The 16,680-nt window shown below is 45.8% G+C and overlaps 1 protein-coding gene and 1 long non-coding RNA gene across 9 annotated transcripts in view; one reads left to right on the plus strand and one right to left on the minus strand.

The window, feature by feature from the left end:
• LOC141726939 (uncharacterized) overlaps window positions 1–16,680 on the plus strand; it is a 102,248-nt gene that overhangs the window by 52,311 nt on the left and 33,257 nt on the right. For 5 of the 8 annotated variants that reach the window (XM_074532049.1, XM_074532050.1, XM_074532052.1 and 2 more), the window contains 2 exons: window positions 1,939–2,055; window positions 12,762–13,280. In XM_074532049.1, coding sequence (XP_074388150.1) covers window positions 1,939–2,055; window positions 12,762–13,280 — 636 coding nt within the window. The remainder of the gene's footprint in view (window positions 1–1,938; window positions 2,056–12,761; window positions 13,281–16,680) is intronic. The other 3 variants (XM_074532048.1, XM_074532051.1, XM_074532054.1) reach the window with 1 other exon arrangement.
• Window positions 14,080–16,680, minus strand: part of LOC141726940 (uncharacterized) — a 45,744-nt gene continuing 43,143 nt past the window's right edge. The window contains exons 2-3 of the long non-coding RNA XR_012577897.1: window positions 15,915–15,997; window positions 14,080–15,375 (exon numbers count right to left, since the gene is read on the minus strand). This is a non-coding gene — a long non-coding RNA (uncharacterized LOC141726940). The remainder of the gene's footprint in view (window positions 15,376–15,914; window positions 15,998–16,680) is intronic.

The raw sequence follows: 16,680 nt of genomic DNA on the forward strand, positions 1-16,680 counted from the left end.
GACTGTCAGTTATATGTCTCCAGGACAACTGTGCCAGCTTAGCATTTTTAGCTAAGGATACTTTACCATATCTGCTGCATTTTCACCTCCATATTAGGATGCTTAACTTTGGGATTGATGAGTCAAACTGACTGTAGCATAATTCAACACCAAAAGCAGCATGATATTCCCCCTCTTAGTTCACCATTGATAGCTTTGAAAAATAGGGCATTGTTCAAGATGTTTTACCTGCTCATGGCTGTTCTTCAGAGACAACTCTTCACACTCAATCTGCTTCTTGATGTAGAAGGCAACTCATCTGCCTCTCCCTCCTCCCCCATCTCTTCTGAACAGCCTTTAGCCATAGATAGCCACACTCCAGTCATGGGATTCATCATACCAAGTTTCAGGAATGGCAACAAGGTCATAACTTTGTAGCAGCACGGTGGCTTCTAATGCCTCCTGTTTGTTGCCCATGCTGTGAACATTGCTGTAGAGGCACCTTAGCTGGGCTTTTAGGTGTATTGCCTTCTAGAAGAAGACCTCTTAATTCGAGATAATTTTCTGCTATTTCCCTGTTGGCTTTTATTAGCTTAGGAGTCCATGGCTCATCCCTGTAAGACTGCAAGTGTGTTCCAGTGTGGCCAGCATACTTCAGAGCCAGCGAGGTCTAGATGCACTACAGCTGGGCTATTGATTTCACCCCCAATACTGTCATGCCGCCCCTTAATTCATCTCTACTGACCCCGGTCTTTTCCCCTCTCTCCTGCAAACCTAGTTTAAAGCCCTCTTAATCAGCCCTGCCAACTCACAGGCTAGAATCCTTTTGCCTTTGCTAGACAGGTGAACTCCATCTGTTTCCAGCAGGCCTGGTGTTGTATAAACCACCTCTTGATCAAAAAAGACAAAATTCCACCGATGGCACTGATCTTTGAGACACATGTTGACCAGGTGGGTTTTCCTGTTCTTTTTGGCATTCTTCCCTGCTACTGAAGGAATTGAGGAAAACAGCACCTGTGCTCCTGTCCCTTCAAGCAGTTGCCCCAATGCTTTGAAGTCCTTTTTGATTGCCCTAGGACTTTTCTCAGCAACCTCATCGCTACCAACCTGGGCAGCCAGCAGTGGGGAATAATCAGAGGGCTGAATCAGTCCAAGGAGTCTTCTGGTAATATCCTTTACCCAGGCCCCAGAGAGGCAGCAGACTTCCCTGTGGGATGGGTCCAGTTGGCATACCAGGTCCTCAGTTCCCTTCAGAAGGGAGTCACCTTGACAATTACCCTTCTTTCTTTCTTAACAGCCGTAGTTGGGATCCGTCTGGTTGACTGACTTGTTCTGGTCAACCTCTTAGATAGAACTTCACTATCATCTGCCTGATTCTCGAGTTCAAGAGCTTCATACCTATTCTGTAAGGGCACCTGGGAATGCAAGGGAGGCTGGAAGGGGATTCTCCCACCTCCTGAGGAGAGACCTGTTTCCATTCCCCTCCATTTTTTAGGTCTCCTTCTGCCTGATGGTGAGAGGGTCAGGGCTTCTCCAACTCTTGCTGAGCTTCCATCCACTGCATTTTTTTCAGGGATGGAAGGGTGTAACTCCACCAATCTATTTCTCTCTCACACTCCCTGATACTCTTCAGCCCCTCCACTTCCTCTTTAAGCTCTGCCACCAGGCAGAGCAGATCACCCACCTGGTCACACAGCACATAGGTGTTGTCTCTGCTGTCATCCAATGTTACCAGGAGTACATGAGTATTACTTAAATGGTGCATTGTTTCAAAGGAGAGCATATGCACCTGGTGAAGCTTAAAGTAAAAACCAAAAATGTTGATTGGCAGTATACTACTGAGGTATAACTATAATTTTATGTAGTGAGGCAAGATTTATGTGGGGTTTTTTCCCTTCTTGGTTGACCTAATTTTTATGAAGTTTCAATATCATTTTTCTTCTGGCATTATTCATATAGTAGATCTGGCAACAGATCACTCTCAAGACAAAAGGACAGACGAAGATCCAGAAGTCCCCTGAAAACACGGTCTAGATCTAGGGAAAGGTGGAAATCAAGAAGTCGCTCTCATTCTTGGTGAGTTCCATTCCTCAGAAATTATACTGTTCATCTTAGTACATAGTACAAAGTTTTTGAAAAAAATCTAACAAACCTTTTAGGTGATGGCAAAGGAAGGAATCTAAATGCTTTAGCCTGTCCCAAGGCTTTGTTTGTGGAACAAAATAATAGAAAGTAAGGTTGTTTTGTGCTCAGTGTACAGGTTTTGTCTGTGATATAGTTAATTTTTTTCATAGTAGTTCATATGGTGCCCTCAGGGGTTGAACAACAACCCTGAGGTATCTAAACTTTGATACCAGTCTAGTCTGCATTTATACCAACATCAAGCTGATTGAAAGTAGGTAACTTAATTGTCAGACTTGAACCAATGAATTAGGTATGTTCTGTGTAGCCTGTGCTACAAAAATGGGGATGATGCTTCTTCAACCTTGTCAGCAGTTATACTCTGGATTCAAGCTAAACTTGATCCTGCATTCTGAGAACATGTATAAAGCTTTTGTGCACAAGATTGTCATGCTGGCACGTGTGACCCCGGGACCAGGTCAGCCGGGAGTGTGGTAATAAATAAACGGACGAGTGCAATGGATTTGCCTGGAAAATAAGAACCTTTAATAATGTGCGTAAATAAGAAATGTGGAGAAGCTGTGCACAGTAAAAGGGGCAAGATCCAAAGACCTAACAATGGGGCAAACAGAACTTTATCTGAGGGGCAAGGCTGAGGGGACAGGATCTAACCAGGTGTCCTGGGGTGACGTTATGATGCTTGTATCCCCATTCATCTGTTCTGTGCCTTTAAGACCGGCTCTGAAGAGTGGAAGTTTTGTTTGGGTTTCTCTTATCAGGGACACAGAGACGAGCGGTACATAGGGCTGTTTTTCACTTCTTGCTTCAGCTTGCTGCTTTGCTTGCTCCCTTTTCTGCTCTTGCTTCTGCTCTGCTTTGGCCTCTGCTTATTAGCTAGTTCTAGCTAAACAGTCCACATCCCTTCCTGGACTGTTTCTCCCTTCCTGTTTCTGTGACCATCTCGAACCTGCTCCGGACTGGGACCCGGGAACACCGTTCGGCTGCAGCAGCTGGCCCAGCGCCGGAGGGACTGAGAACAGAGCAACCACCCCCGCAAGAGACTTTCTGATTTTGTCATCTTTCTCAGAGTGGTGTCATCGGGTATTGTTCATTTTGTGTGCTGGGGGGTGCTGGGCCAGTCAAATGAACAGGTTCTTTCCACCTCTCTCCAAGGAATTTTTTCCCGAACCGGTTGGGGGCAGGGGCCGTGTGGGTTTTGCTTTCTGGAGGGGCCCTCCTTTGCAGATTCTTTAACAAATTTGCCCTAAACCAGGACAAAATCTTTGGCGCCCAAACATGGGGCGAGAGAGAGAGTGGAAAAACCCTGTTTTGACTGCATTTTGGTTGCTATTACTCTGTGTTCGTTTAAATTAGCTAATAGCCATGCTTTTTGGATTCATAATGTCTATTGGGGTGAAGGTTTGCATGCATTTCTGGTCCCTAGGGTTTTTTGAGATTTTAATACCTCTCTGGTCCCTAGGTTTTTTTCTTATCCAGAAATAGATTTAGTATTGCCCTTAATACGTAGTTTTTACATCAGAGGGGCAGTGACCAGAGTAGCTATCCTGCTGGGCTTGGTGGCAATAATGTGCAAGAAGTTTATAAACATGCTAGGGTCTGCTCCAGGTATGAATGGTTCATGGCTATGGTTATGCATCCAGTTTGTTGCAGGAGGAGCAGGAGGGAATGAGGTTTTTCAGCCTCTGCTTTCCTCCTTCTCCTATGAATCAGTTGCATCACTAGTGAAGGATGTTCAGTTTCCCCTCAATGTTAAAGAAACCATCTTCCTGGTCTTCAATCTCGTAACCTTCCTCTATACAGCCTGCTGCTTCTCTAGAATGAGGGCTGAGATTTCTAGACGGGCTGATGAGGCCCCTGACTCAGGAATAAACCCCGGTGTGGAAAATCCTAAGTGGTGTGGGAAATGGGAGGATATGGGCCAAATCCTGAAGGAATTTTCTGACCCTATAGTCTGGGATTTTCCCCATGAACAAATTCAGAACCCAGCTGAGGTGGGGAAATATCTGAAAAAGAAGTACCAGGATGAGCCTAAGGAGAGGCAGGTCATTGCAGTGAGCTGGGCCCTGGCATATGCTTATCGCACACTGCTAGATACTGTCGGGCAGCAGACAGAGGCAGGGGGGCAGGGAGATAAATCAGCAACTGTCCCGGTGACTCACGCTGCAGCTAACACTCCAGGCTCGAAGCCAGCAGCTAAACCTATGGCTGTTGCTACCAGCACTAGAAGTGGGAAATGCACAGACAAGACCAACTGACCAGTGGATGATGATGATGATGATGATGATGATGATGATGAAGGAGAAAGAACCTCAGTGCCTCCTGACGTAAAATCAGGAGTCAAAGCAGCAGGTGCAAGATCAGATGCCAATATTGAGTCCTTCTCCCTGAAGGACCTTGGTGGCCAACAGAAGGATTACACTCAAAAGTCTGATGAATCCATAATTAGTTGGCTGGTCCGTCTCTGGGACACTGCAGGCAAGGCTACAATTCTGGATGGCACTGAAGCCAGGCATTTGGGATCCCTGTCACAGGATCCTGTCATAGATCAAGGAATCATGACGGGGGCTAACTCTCACAGCCTCTGGGAACGGGTCTTAAGAAGTGTAGCAGAAAGATACCTGTGCGCAGACGATCTCTATATGCAGCAAACTCAGTGGAAGACAATAGAGCAAGGGATCCAACGCCTGAGAGAAATGGCAGTGGCAGACATTATCTTCTCAGATGATGTAACAACTAGGAACCCAGACTTAGTACCATGCACGTCTGTGATGTGGCGAAAACTCGTACGACTTGGGCCACATGAATATGCTTCTGCCTTAGCCATCATGAAGAGGGATGAGAGGGGTGAGACTGTGCTTGACATGGCAAGGAAGCTCCGAGCATATGCAGATGCTGTATATGGCCCGACACATGCCAGAATCGCAGCGGTAGAAACACGTCTGCAGAACTTAGAGGATAAGATAGAGGAGAACCATAAGAAGCTTAGAGAGGAGATTAAAGAAGACCTTTTCCAAATTTCAGCAGTACAGATCCTAGGTTCCGGTATCCAAGGCAGACGTTTCCCAGATGGTGAGGGAAGATACACCCCACGAGCTGAGCTGTGGTTTTACCTGCATGATTGTGGGGAAAACATGAGAAGGTGGGATAGGAAACCTACCGCTGTTCTGGCACGATGGGTGCGTGAACTGAAGGAAGCCACCAGGAGGAAAGCAGCTCCAGTTGCCCGTAGCCGAACGGCCAGGTATGATGATGATGACATGTCTGATCCCCTCGAAGGAACATCCAAAACATACACCCAGGGAAAGAATGATAACCAGGCTTAGAGGGGCCCTGCCTCTAGGCAGGTAGAGGCCAGGGAAAATTGTGTCTTCTGGTCTGTGTGGATTCGTTGGCTTGGCACATCGGAACCACAAGAGTACAAAGCTTTGGTCGATACTGGTGCGCAATGCACATTAATCCCATCAAGACATGTGGGGACAGAGTCTGTTTCTATTGCTGGTGTGACAGGGGGATCCCAGGATTTCACTTTGGTGGAAGCTGATGTGAGCCTAACGGGAAATGAGTGGAAGAAGCATCCTATTGTGACTGGCCCAGAGGCCCCATGTATTTTGGGCATAGACTACCTTCGAAGTGGGTACTTCAAAGACCCAAAAGGACTCAGGTGGGCATTTGGAATAGCTGCTGTAGAGACAAGGCATCCAGCAATTGAACAGCTTGCCTGGGCTGTCTGAGAATCCATCTGCAGTAGGATGCCTGACGGGAGAAGAGCAACAAGTGCCAATTGCCACTTCCATAGTGCATCGACGACAGTATAGGACCACTCGAGATGCTGTGATCCCCATCCATAAGATGCTCCAAGAGCTGGAGAGCCAAGGGGTGGTCAGCAAGACCCACTCACCCTTCAACAGCCCCATTTGGCCTGTGCGAAAATCTGAAGGAGAATGGAGATTGACTGTGGACTATCGTGCACTGAATGAAGTGACTCCACCACTGAGTGCTGCTGTGCCAGACATATTAGAGCTGCAGTATGAGCTTGAGTACAAGGCAGCAAGGTGGTACGCCACTATAGACATTGCCAATGCATTTTTCTCCATTCCTGTGGCAGCAGAATGCAGGCCTCAGTTTGCCTTCACATGGAGGGGAGTGCAGTACATCTGGAACCGACTGCCCCAGGGGTGGAAGCACAGCCCCACCATCTGCCATGGACTGATCCAGACTGCACTGGAAAAGGGTGAGGCTCCAGAACATCTGCAGTATATTGATGACATCATTGTGTGGGGGAGCACAGCTGCAGAAGTGTTCGAGAAAGGGAAGGAAATCATCCATATCCTCCTGGGAGCTGGTTTCGCCATTAAAAAGAGCAAAGTAAAGGGACCAGCTCGTGAGATTCAATTCCTGGGAGTGAAGTGGGAAGATGGACGGCGTCAGATTCCTACAGATGTCATCAACAAGATCACAGCAATGTCTCCAGCCACCAATAAGAAAGAGACACAAGCTTTCTTGGGTGCAATAGGGTTTTGGAGGATGCATATTCCTGAGTACAGTCAGATTGTGAGCCCTTTCTACCTGGTCAGCCGCAAGAAGAACAATTTCCAGTGGGGCCCTGAGCAGTAACAAGCCTTTGTCCAGATCAAGCAGGAGATTGCTCATGCAGTAGCCCTTGGCCCAGTCAGGACAGGACCAGAGGTAAAGAACATGCTCTGCTCTGCAGCCGGGAACCATGGCTTGTCCTGGAGCCTTTGGCAGAAGGTGCCTGAGGAGACTCGGGGTTGACCACTGGGATTTTGGAGTCGAAGCTACAGAGGGTCTGAAGCCAACGATACTCCAACAGAGAAAGAAATCCTGGCTGCCTATGAAGGAGTCCAGGCTGCCTCGGAGGTAATAGGCACTGAAGCACAACTCCTCCTGGCACCCCGACTACCAGTGCTGGGGTGGATGTTCAAAGGCAATGTTCCTTCCACTCACCATGCCACCAGTGCTACATGGAGCAAGTGGATTGCTCTCATCACTCAGCGCGCCCATATAGGTAAACTGAATCGCCCTGGGATTTTGGAGGTCATTACAAATTGGCCCGAAGGTGATAATTTTGGTGTCACAGATGAAGAGGATCAAGAACCAGTGACACATGCTGAAGAGGCTCCTCCCTATAACCAACTGCCCCCAGAGGAAACACGCTATGCTCTTTTCACTGACGATTCCTGTCGCATAGTAGGGATGAAGCGGAAGTGGAAAGCAGCTGTATGGAGCCCCACAGGACAGGTTGCAAAGCTACCGAAGGAGAAGGTGGATCAAGCCAACTTGCTGAACTCAAAGCTGTTCAACTGGCCCTAGACATTGCTGAGAGAGAGAAGTGGCCAAGGCTCTACCTCTACACTGATTCATGGATGGTAGCCAATGCTCTGTGGGGATGGCGGGAGAGGTGGAAAAAGACTAACTGGCAACGTAGAGGGAAATCAATTTGGGCTGCTGATGAGTGGAAAGACATTGCTACCAGGGTAGGGAGGCTACCTGTGAAAGTCCGCCATGTAGATGCCCATGTACCCAAGAGTAGAGCTAATGAGGAGCACCAAAACAATGAGCAGGTAGACCAAGCTGCAAAGATAGGGGTGTCCAAAATAGACCTAGATTGGGAGCATAAGGGAGAGTTATTCCTAGCTCGATGGGCCCATGATGCCTCAGGCCACCAGGGCAGAGATGCCACCTATAAATGGGCACGAGACCGAGGGGTGGATCTAACCATGGGCAGTATTTCTCAGGTTATCCATGACTGTGAGACGTGTGCTGCCATCAAGCAGGCCAAGCGAGTGAAGCCCCTGTGGTACGGTGGGCGGTGGTCCAAGTACAAGTATGGGGAGGCCTGGCAGATTGACTACATCACACTGCCCCAGACACGCCAGGGCAAGCGCTACGTGCTGACCGTGGTGGAAGCCACCACTGGATGGCTAGAAACCCACCCTGTGTCTCATGCTACAGCCCGGAACACCATCCTGGGCCTGGAGAAGCAAGTTCTGTGGAGACATAGCACCCCTGAGAGGATCGAGTCAGACAATGGGACTCATTTCAAGAACAGCCTTATCAACACTTGGGCTAGGGAACATGGCATTGAGTGGGTGTACCATATCCCCTACCATGCACCAGCTGCAGGCAAAGTGGAGAGGTACAATGGACTACTAAAAACCCAGTTGAAAGCTTTGGGTGGGGGATCTTTCAAGAATTGGGAGCAGCATCTGGCAAAAGCCACCTGGTTAGTCAACACCCGAGGTTCCACCAACCGAGCAGGTCCTGCCCAGTCTGAGTCCCTGATTGTAATAGAAGGAGACAAAGTCCCAGTGGTACATATCAGAGGTTTGTTAGGGAAGACTGTGTGGATCAATTCTGCCTCGAGTACAGACCAACCCATTTGTGGGGTGGTCTTTGCTCAGGGACCAGGTTGCACATGGTGGATAATGCAAAGAGATGGAACAACATGATGTGTACCTCAGGGAGATCTGATTGTGGGGTAAGAATGATATGGGGATAAGGGGTGCAATGTCCTGGGGTGACGTTATGATGCTTGTATCCCCATTCATCTGTTCTGTGCCTTTAAGACCGGCTCTGAAGAGTGGAAGTTTTTTTTGGGTTTCTCTTATCAGGGACACAGAGACGAGCGGTACATAGGGCTGTTTTTCACTTCTTGCTTCAGCTTGCTGCTTTGCTTGCTCCCTTTTCTGCTCTTGCTTCTGCTCTGCTTTGGCCTCTGCTTATTAGCTAGTTCTAGCTAAACAGTCCACATCCCTTCCTGGACTGTTTCTCCCTTCCTGTTTCTGTGACCATCTCGAACCTGCTCCGGACTGGGACCCGGGAACACCGTTCGGCTGCAGCAGCTGGCCCAGCGCCGGAGGGACTGAGAACAGAGCAACCACCCCCGCAAGAGACTTTCTGATTTTGTCATCTTTCTCAGAGTGGTGTCATCGGGTATTGTTCATTTTGTGTGCTGGGGGGTGCTGGGCCAGTCAAATGAACAGGTTCTTTCCACCTCTCTCCAAGGAATTTTTTCCCGAACCAGTTGGGGGCAGGGGCCGTGTGGGTTTTGCTTTCTGGAGGGGCCCTCCTTTGCAGATTCTTTAACAAATTTGCCCTAAACCAGGACACCAGGGTAGAGAACAAAACTTCACTAAATAAGGAAACTGTAGCAAACCAATCAGAGGGTAGGGTTCAGGACATGGCCTTATATGGAATGGCTTACTTTGTATACGTATTCCCATCATTTCATGCTCATTCCATGCTGCTCGCCTTAACAAGATGTTTCCCATGGCCTAAATTTAATGCTTTCTGAGTAAGCCGATGTGGCCATTCTGCTGTCCATCCCAACCAGACCCATTCCAATGTGAGAATATTTTTTTTTGCCTTTGGCTATTTCATATTGGCCATACACCACTGTAAGCATAAATGTATATGTCTATTATGTAACATATTTACATTTCAGCATCCAATACACCTGTATTTTGCCTAGCCCATTAATTTTCAAGTCTGATTATCTAATTATTGAACTGTGAAAATCCAACAAAATAATTCCTTTATCTCCTTGGATGATAATGTAACTTTCTGAGGGGTAAAATAGTGAATATTCACAAAGCAAAAGTGACTGTAAAAGTAGCTTATTGAATAGAAGCCTTGGTACTTTTCTTTCTGTTTCATCTCTTTAATTCCTCTGACTCATTTAAATGGAGCTTCATACTTAAATTGTCCAATTGTTTTCTGAGGAAAAAAGTTTTGTGGGAAATAAAACTGCAGACCTGTGGACCTCAGTGGGAAGAGTTAGGAGGTAGGCTACATAGCTGGGCTTCATTGATGGATCCTTTTGACTCTGTTGCAGTTTGGAGCTTCTTGAGATAGCTGCTCACTGAAAGGGCCTAATCCAATGGAATCTCTGTGATAAATTACTAGAAGGTGCTTCTTGGGTCATTGTGAAACCCTTTGCTATTGCTGGGACTGTGTGCTGTTTCATCTTAATGATCTTACATTTCGTATGTGAGACATCCAAAGAGGTATTTGCCAAAACCTAATGGGAACCAAAGTCTTCAGGTCACAGACCATGAAAGAAGCCTACTATTTCTTAGTAGCCAAACACTTGTTCCAATGAAAAAAGGTGAGGGCTGTGTGTATAAATATCCTAGAGACGGGTCTAGGAGTCATGTGTCTCCTTTGTTAGAAAGATGGCTTGGGGTCCCGTGCTTCCAAATAATCCTTTACCAAAATGTAGTCTTTCAGTGTCTTGGTTTGAAAGACAGGTGTCTGCCAAGGAAGGTGGGAACCTCCCTTGCAATGGAAAAGTTGACCCCCTTCCCTCCAAATTATTGTAACTTTAAAATTAAGAGGCTTTCAGGCAAAGATATGGGAAAAGGAATAACAGTTCTTTACTAGTATTAATATGTATAACAAGGCAAACGAACAACAATAAGTATGGCAGCAACAACAAACAAAACCAGAAACCCAGTAACAGCCTTCTCTCAGCTGTCAAGCACTTTCCCCTTTAGTGTAGTTATGGTCACAGCCAGCAGGGCAGCAGGGATGCTGCTGGCTCCCAGATGGGTAGGGCAGGTGTGAGGATTCCTTCGCAGCTGCAGGGGGCCCTGTGGCACAAGTTCAGACTCATCTCTCATGTGGTGATGGCAGGCGTGCAGATGGTGAAATGGACTGTAGCAGGAGCCTCGGAGCAGTGGCTGGGATGGCAGGGCCTGCCTCACTTGCGGGTAGCAAGCAAAATGTAGCAGAGACTCCAGGGCTGTGCCCAAAACTGTGGGGTGTTCAGGTGTCAGGTTACAGTGTAGCAAGAAGTCCCGAAGCAGCGGCAGAGAGCAGCAGGGCTGGGCGGGGGATCACTCCCCGTGGTAGCTCACTGGCCATGGCTGGCCCCTGGGTCCCCTGGTTCAGGCTGTGCAGAGATTGGGGTGGGGGGGGGCAGCCCCCAGAGGGGAACAGGGTGGTCCTGGGTCCCAGTGTGGCACACACTGGCTCTGGGCTCCCAAACAGCAAAGAAGCAGAGAAGCAAGCCAGGAAGCTCAAGTCACAGTGCCAAAGGGAAAGGGGAAAGAAAAAAAAAAAAAACGGGCAAAAGCCAAACAGCAACTGTATGTCTCAGAGAGGTCCCACCACGTGGCAGTGGCAGTGGAGACCAAATCGCCCCACGAGAAGAGGAAGCAACCACCCCTCACCCCTCAACTTTCACAGGAAATCTGGTGCTGGCTCTCACTCATCGAGGTACTCACAGAGTTGGGGGGGGGGGGGGGGCAGCAGTGACCACCCCGGGATGCAAAACAAAAAACAAAACCAAAAGAACCATCCCCGAGACATCCAGCCAAAGCTGTGATCTAACTGTGTGCACTTTTGGGCTCCATAATGTAAAAAAGATATAAACCTATTGGAGAACATCCAAAGGAGGGCTATGAAGATGATGAAGGGTCTAGAGGGGAAGCCATACAAGGAGCAGCTGAGGTCACTTGGCTTGTTTAGCCGGGAGAAGAGGAGACTGAGGGAAGACTTCATCATGATCTACAGTTTGATCACAAAGCGGAGGGGCAGGCACTGATCTTTTTTTCTCTGGTGGCCAGTGACAGCACCCAAGTGAACATCATGAAGCTGTCAGGGAAGGTTTAGGTTAGATATTAGGAAAAGGTTCTTCATCCAGAGGGTGGTTGGGCACTGGAACAGAGTCCCCAGGGAAGTGGTCACAGCACTAAGCCTGTCAGAGTTAGAGAAGCATTTGGACAATGCTCTCAGGCACATGGTGTGGTTCTTGGGGATGGTGGTGTGCAAGGCCAGGAGCTGGATTTTGATAATCCTTGAAGATCTCTTCCAACTCGGCATAATCTATAATTTTATGATTAATTTTTATTTGGCTTGTGTACTAGAACATCCAGTGGATTTTTTTCTCACTGTTTTTATGAACATGTGTCATTCTCCCTATCACAAAGAAGCTGACTTGTTCTGTTACCTTGCTTCTGTGTTTATGGTCTTACTGATTTTTCAATAATTTTCTAATTCATAATGGCATTACAGATAGTTGAATCGTCTTGGTTGAGTTTTTACCTTACATTTACCTTTTGAGGGAATGTGGTGAAATTTTATCACAGTTTTTTGTTTCTGTGTATTGACTGATGTTGGATTTCCAAGCAGTTAAAAGATATTTATGTGAGAGAACACTGCAGAATAAAGACTTCAGTCCAGTCAGTTGTCATTATTCACATGGGTGTGGTTAATCTGCAGTCCATTTTACATGTACACCTATTTAGTAAAGAATGGGTTTACAATTTTTAGAGTTTGTCTCACTCCTGATAAAATGTAGAAAATTTATGTATGTATGGTAACATAGCTGTGAGGTGAGAAGACATTCTTTCAAAGTGTAATGATGTCACTTTGACAATCATAGTTTGATTTGATTTTTGCCCCCTCTTCCCCAATTTGGTTTCCAAATTTTTCCTATCTATATAGCCTCTCCCACATGGTGAACAGGGATGACAAATGAAAATTTTGAATAATTACTATTTTTTAACAGAAACATATATTTTGTCTTGAACAATTAATGTATGCTAAAGAGTTAGTTGTAATTTTATTTGAAAGTTCAAATATTAATTAATGGATTTGTGTTTGGCTTTTCACAGGGACAAAAAAAGAGACAATGAAAAGGTCAAGGAAAAAGAAAAGGCCAAAGAAAAGGAGAGAGACCAAGACAAAGAGAAGGAGAGAACCTGGGACAAAGAAAAGGAAAGAGAGCGAGATAAAGAGAGACACAGGGATAAGGACAGGGAGAAGGACCAGGAGAAAGAACGGCATAAAGATCGAGAGAGAGTTAGAGTCAAGGAAAGGGATAGAGACAGGGACAAGGACAAGGAAAAGAACAAGGAGAAGGAGAAGGGAAAAGACAGAGAAGAGGTAGACCAGAACAAGGAAAAATATGATGTTATGAAAGAGGGGGAAAAGGATAGAGAGAAGATTAAGGACAAGGAGGGCGAGAAGGACAGAAGGGAAAAAGGGGACAAAGAAAAGGAGAAAGATGAGAAGAAAGAGAAGAAGGAGCAAGAAAGAGAAAAAGAGAGAGATGATAAAAAAAAGAAAGAGAAGAGATCCAGATCACCCCCAAGAAGCTATAGCTCTTCAAGAAGATCTCGTAGCTCCAGCAGGTTTGTTTAGAATTTTTAAATGCTTTTTTGGACTTGTCAGTACAGTGATGCACGATGTAAAATGCACATCCTAATTTTTATTTATCAGTATCACCATGCCACTTACCAATTCAATTTGTATTCTTTCTGTTTCTTAGATTTCCCTATAAAATAAAATCCATTCCAAAGAGCTGTATATGATGCTTGTTGGAAAATAGTTTATTTTTGGGCAACTGATACTTGCCTTTCACATTACTGTATAGTGTAGTCCTTGAGGACAGTAAGTAGATGGTTCTTATGCCATTTCACTGTGCTGGAGCCATCCAAAACTTATGATAGAGGGACATGAAACACCATCTTTGTCCTAATGAAAGTTGGAGTCACTGGTACATAGTTTCTTCCTTACTTACATACTGTACGGTGTTGGTCTGTAACGGAATTTGTTGGGCTTATGAACAGTTGGATGGTAGTATTTGCCACTTGGCCACCTAAAGGATGGCATGCAATGAATTCTCTTGGCTGGATGGCTGAAGAGCAGGAAGCAAGCATGTTATTTGGCTGACTAGCCATTCAGAAAGTGAATGTATGTATTTCAGTTGAAAAATAAGTATGCTTTGTTTAGTTGATTAAATGTCCAGATACAAGTACAAATTAACACTTCTTAACCATGCTGATAGTAAACAGGAAAGCAGTTAAGGTTAATCTATCTGTTGTTTTTGCCTGTGAGGGAGGGTAAACTGGATGGAAGTCTGGATAAATTCAATCTAGCAAAAGGAGACTGTGAGATTGATTTTAAACTCTGTAACTGGACTAACTCAAGCATATTTGTTATAAATGATCAAATCGAGAGCCAAATTTATAAGAAACTTCAGCAATGATTTATTAGATTTTCAGCAAAACAGTTTCGATCAGGGAAAAAAACCCCACCACAGCCAAGGGCAGCGTCGAGCCTGGGATCGGCTCTGGGTGAACCTGGATCTGACCTCCAAAGTGTCAGAATCTCTCCCTTGGTTCACACCGACTGCTTCTCGAAGTGAGCTTATATACTGTCTATTCTGCCTGGGGCAGAAATGACCAAATGTTCCTTTGTGTCCCTTCACACACAGAGCTGGGGCTATACATGTGCAGAGGTAGACAAAAGTTCGGTTCCAGGTGTCTAAATGATGTCAGAGCACTCTCCAGGAGTCGGTATTCACATGTAAAGGGTGGTGCCGGTTGTAGATGCAATCTTCCATGAGCAGATCACTCTTGAATGGCCCAGACATTCCAGGAAAGTCAGTGATCATGGCCCAGGAAGGTTCCATTCATACGTTAACAGGCTTGATATTATCTTAAAGTTTTCCCGAAGCTAATTGAATAAAAATAAGACTCTGCTCCCAGCCAAGGTGGCCAAAATACATGGCTTGGATTTTACAATATTTTATACATAAACAGCATGAATTAACTCGACCATACACTACATTTTCAAAAGCATAGCAGCTAATTTAAGTTCAGAAGCTTTCCAAATACTTCAGCAATTATGGAGTTCAATAACATCATGTGACAAATTTAGATAAAAAATTTTATGTTACCTTGAGAGAATGAAATGCTGGATGAATTGGGAGAAGTTCTACATATAATAATCACTTCCCTAGACAAAAGCAAAATTTTCATGCCCCTCAAAATTCAGGAGTTTATGGTTCATATAATGCAGAAAATGCTGTAATGGTTTCTGAACATTGTTTGGGTTATATGAAATGTCCATGCTGCTCTGGAGGTTTATGGGCAAAATATTGTGGCTTCTTTAAACATATACAGCTTCCTATTTTAACACATTAACATTATTTCATGGGTTGATGTCCTGGTTTAGGGCAAATTTGTTAAAGAATCTGCAAAGGAGGGCCCCTCCAGAGAGCAAACTCACACGGCCCCTCCCCCCAACTGGTTCGGGAAGAATTCCTCAGAGAGAAGTGAAAAGAACCTGTTTATTTGACTGGCACAGCAACCCCCAGCACACAAAATGAACAATACCAGATGACACCACTCTGAGAAAGATGACAAAATCAGAAAGTCTCTTTCGGGAGTGGTTGCTCTGTTCTCAGTCCCTCCGGCGCTGGGCCAGCTGCTGCAGCAAAACCTTCGGTGTTCCCGGGTCCCAGTGCGGAGCAGGTTCGAGATGGTCACAGAAACAGGAGAGGAGAAACAGTCAAGGAAGGGATGTGGACTGTTTAGCTAGAACTAGCTAATAAGCAGAGGCCAAAGCAGAGCAGATGCGAGAGCAGAAAAGGGAGCAAGCAAAGCAGCAAGCTGAAAGCAAGAAGTGAAAACCAGCCCTATGTACTGCCTGTCTCTGTGTCCCTGATAAGAGAAACCCAAACAAAACTTCCACTCTTCAGAGCCGGTCTTAAAGGCACAGAACATATGAATGGGGATACAAGCATCATAACTTCACCCCAGGACAGTTGACTACTTGCACAGAGTAGAGGTAGTTCTGTTAGCTTTGAAAACAATTTCTGCATGTATGTATCAGGAGTCTTGAATTAGATAATTAATTGTGCTGGACTGACCTAGGTTGAATGCCAGGTGCTCACTAAGTAACTCTATTGCTCCTTCTCCTCAACTGGATGGGGGAGAAAATACCAAGAGTTGACATAAGAAAGGGGAGAGATCACTCACCAATTACCATTATGGGTGTGGTAGGTTGACCTTGGCTGGATTCCATGTGCCCACCAAGGTGCTCTGTCACTCCTCTTTCTCAGCTGGACAGGGAGAGAGAATAAGATGGAGAACAACTTATAGGTTGAGACAAGGCAGTTTACTAAAGCAAAAGTGAAAGTTGGTGTGTGCACAAGCAAAGAGAAAAAAAAATTAATTCTGTGCTTCCCATTCAGCCACTTCCTGGGAAGCAAGGCATGTGTAGCAGTTGCTCTGGAAGGCTGGCACGTTAAAAAGGGAGATTTCCTCAACCCTTGGTGTGGGGATGCTTAGTATTTAATTTGTCTGTAAGCACCCCAGGAAAGCTGAGACCCCAGTGCTCAACCAGTCTGTCAGCATTTTGTTAGGGAGACCCTTCACTGAACAGTCCAACTGGATTGGAGGGTGACTCAACTGACTTAGGAAAACACACCAACAGCATAAGGGAGACCCCTCAGCAAGTCTTCCCCTTTATTTATGTTACCCACTGTCAGTGCCCGTGAAGGACTAACACTAACAGTTTATGGAATAACACTATTAATATAAAATTGTGACAGGTTAAGGTTCAAGGATTGTCAGCTATGGTATCTGACTGCAAAAATGTATTCAAAGCAATACACAGACAAGCTGTCATCCCCATTAAAAGTATTCAGCATGCAGAGTGTGGTTCTTACCCAATAGGCATCCCTATCCGGAAAAAGGTTCAACCTGTTGACTGATCCCAACAGTTACAATGGAGTCTTCCCTA

The sequence above is a fragment of the Zonotrichia albicollis genome, chromosome W, assembly GCF_047830755.1.
Source record: "Zonotrichia albicollis isolate bZonAlb1 chromosome W, bZonAlb1.hap1, whole genome shotgun sequence".
Classification (NCBI taxonomy): domain Eukaryota; kingdom Metazoa; phylum Chordata; class Aves; order Passeriformes; family Passerellidae; genus Zonotrichia; species Zonotrichia albicollis.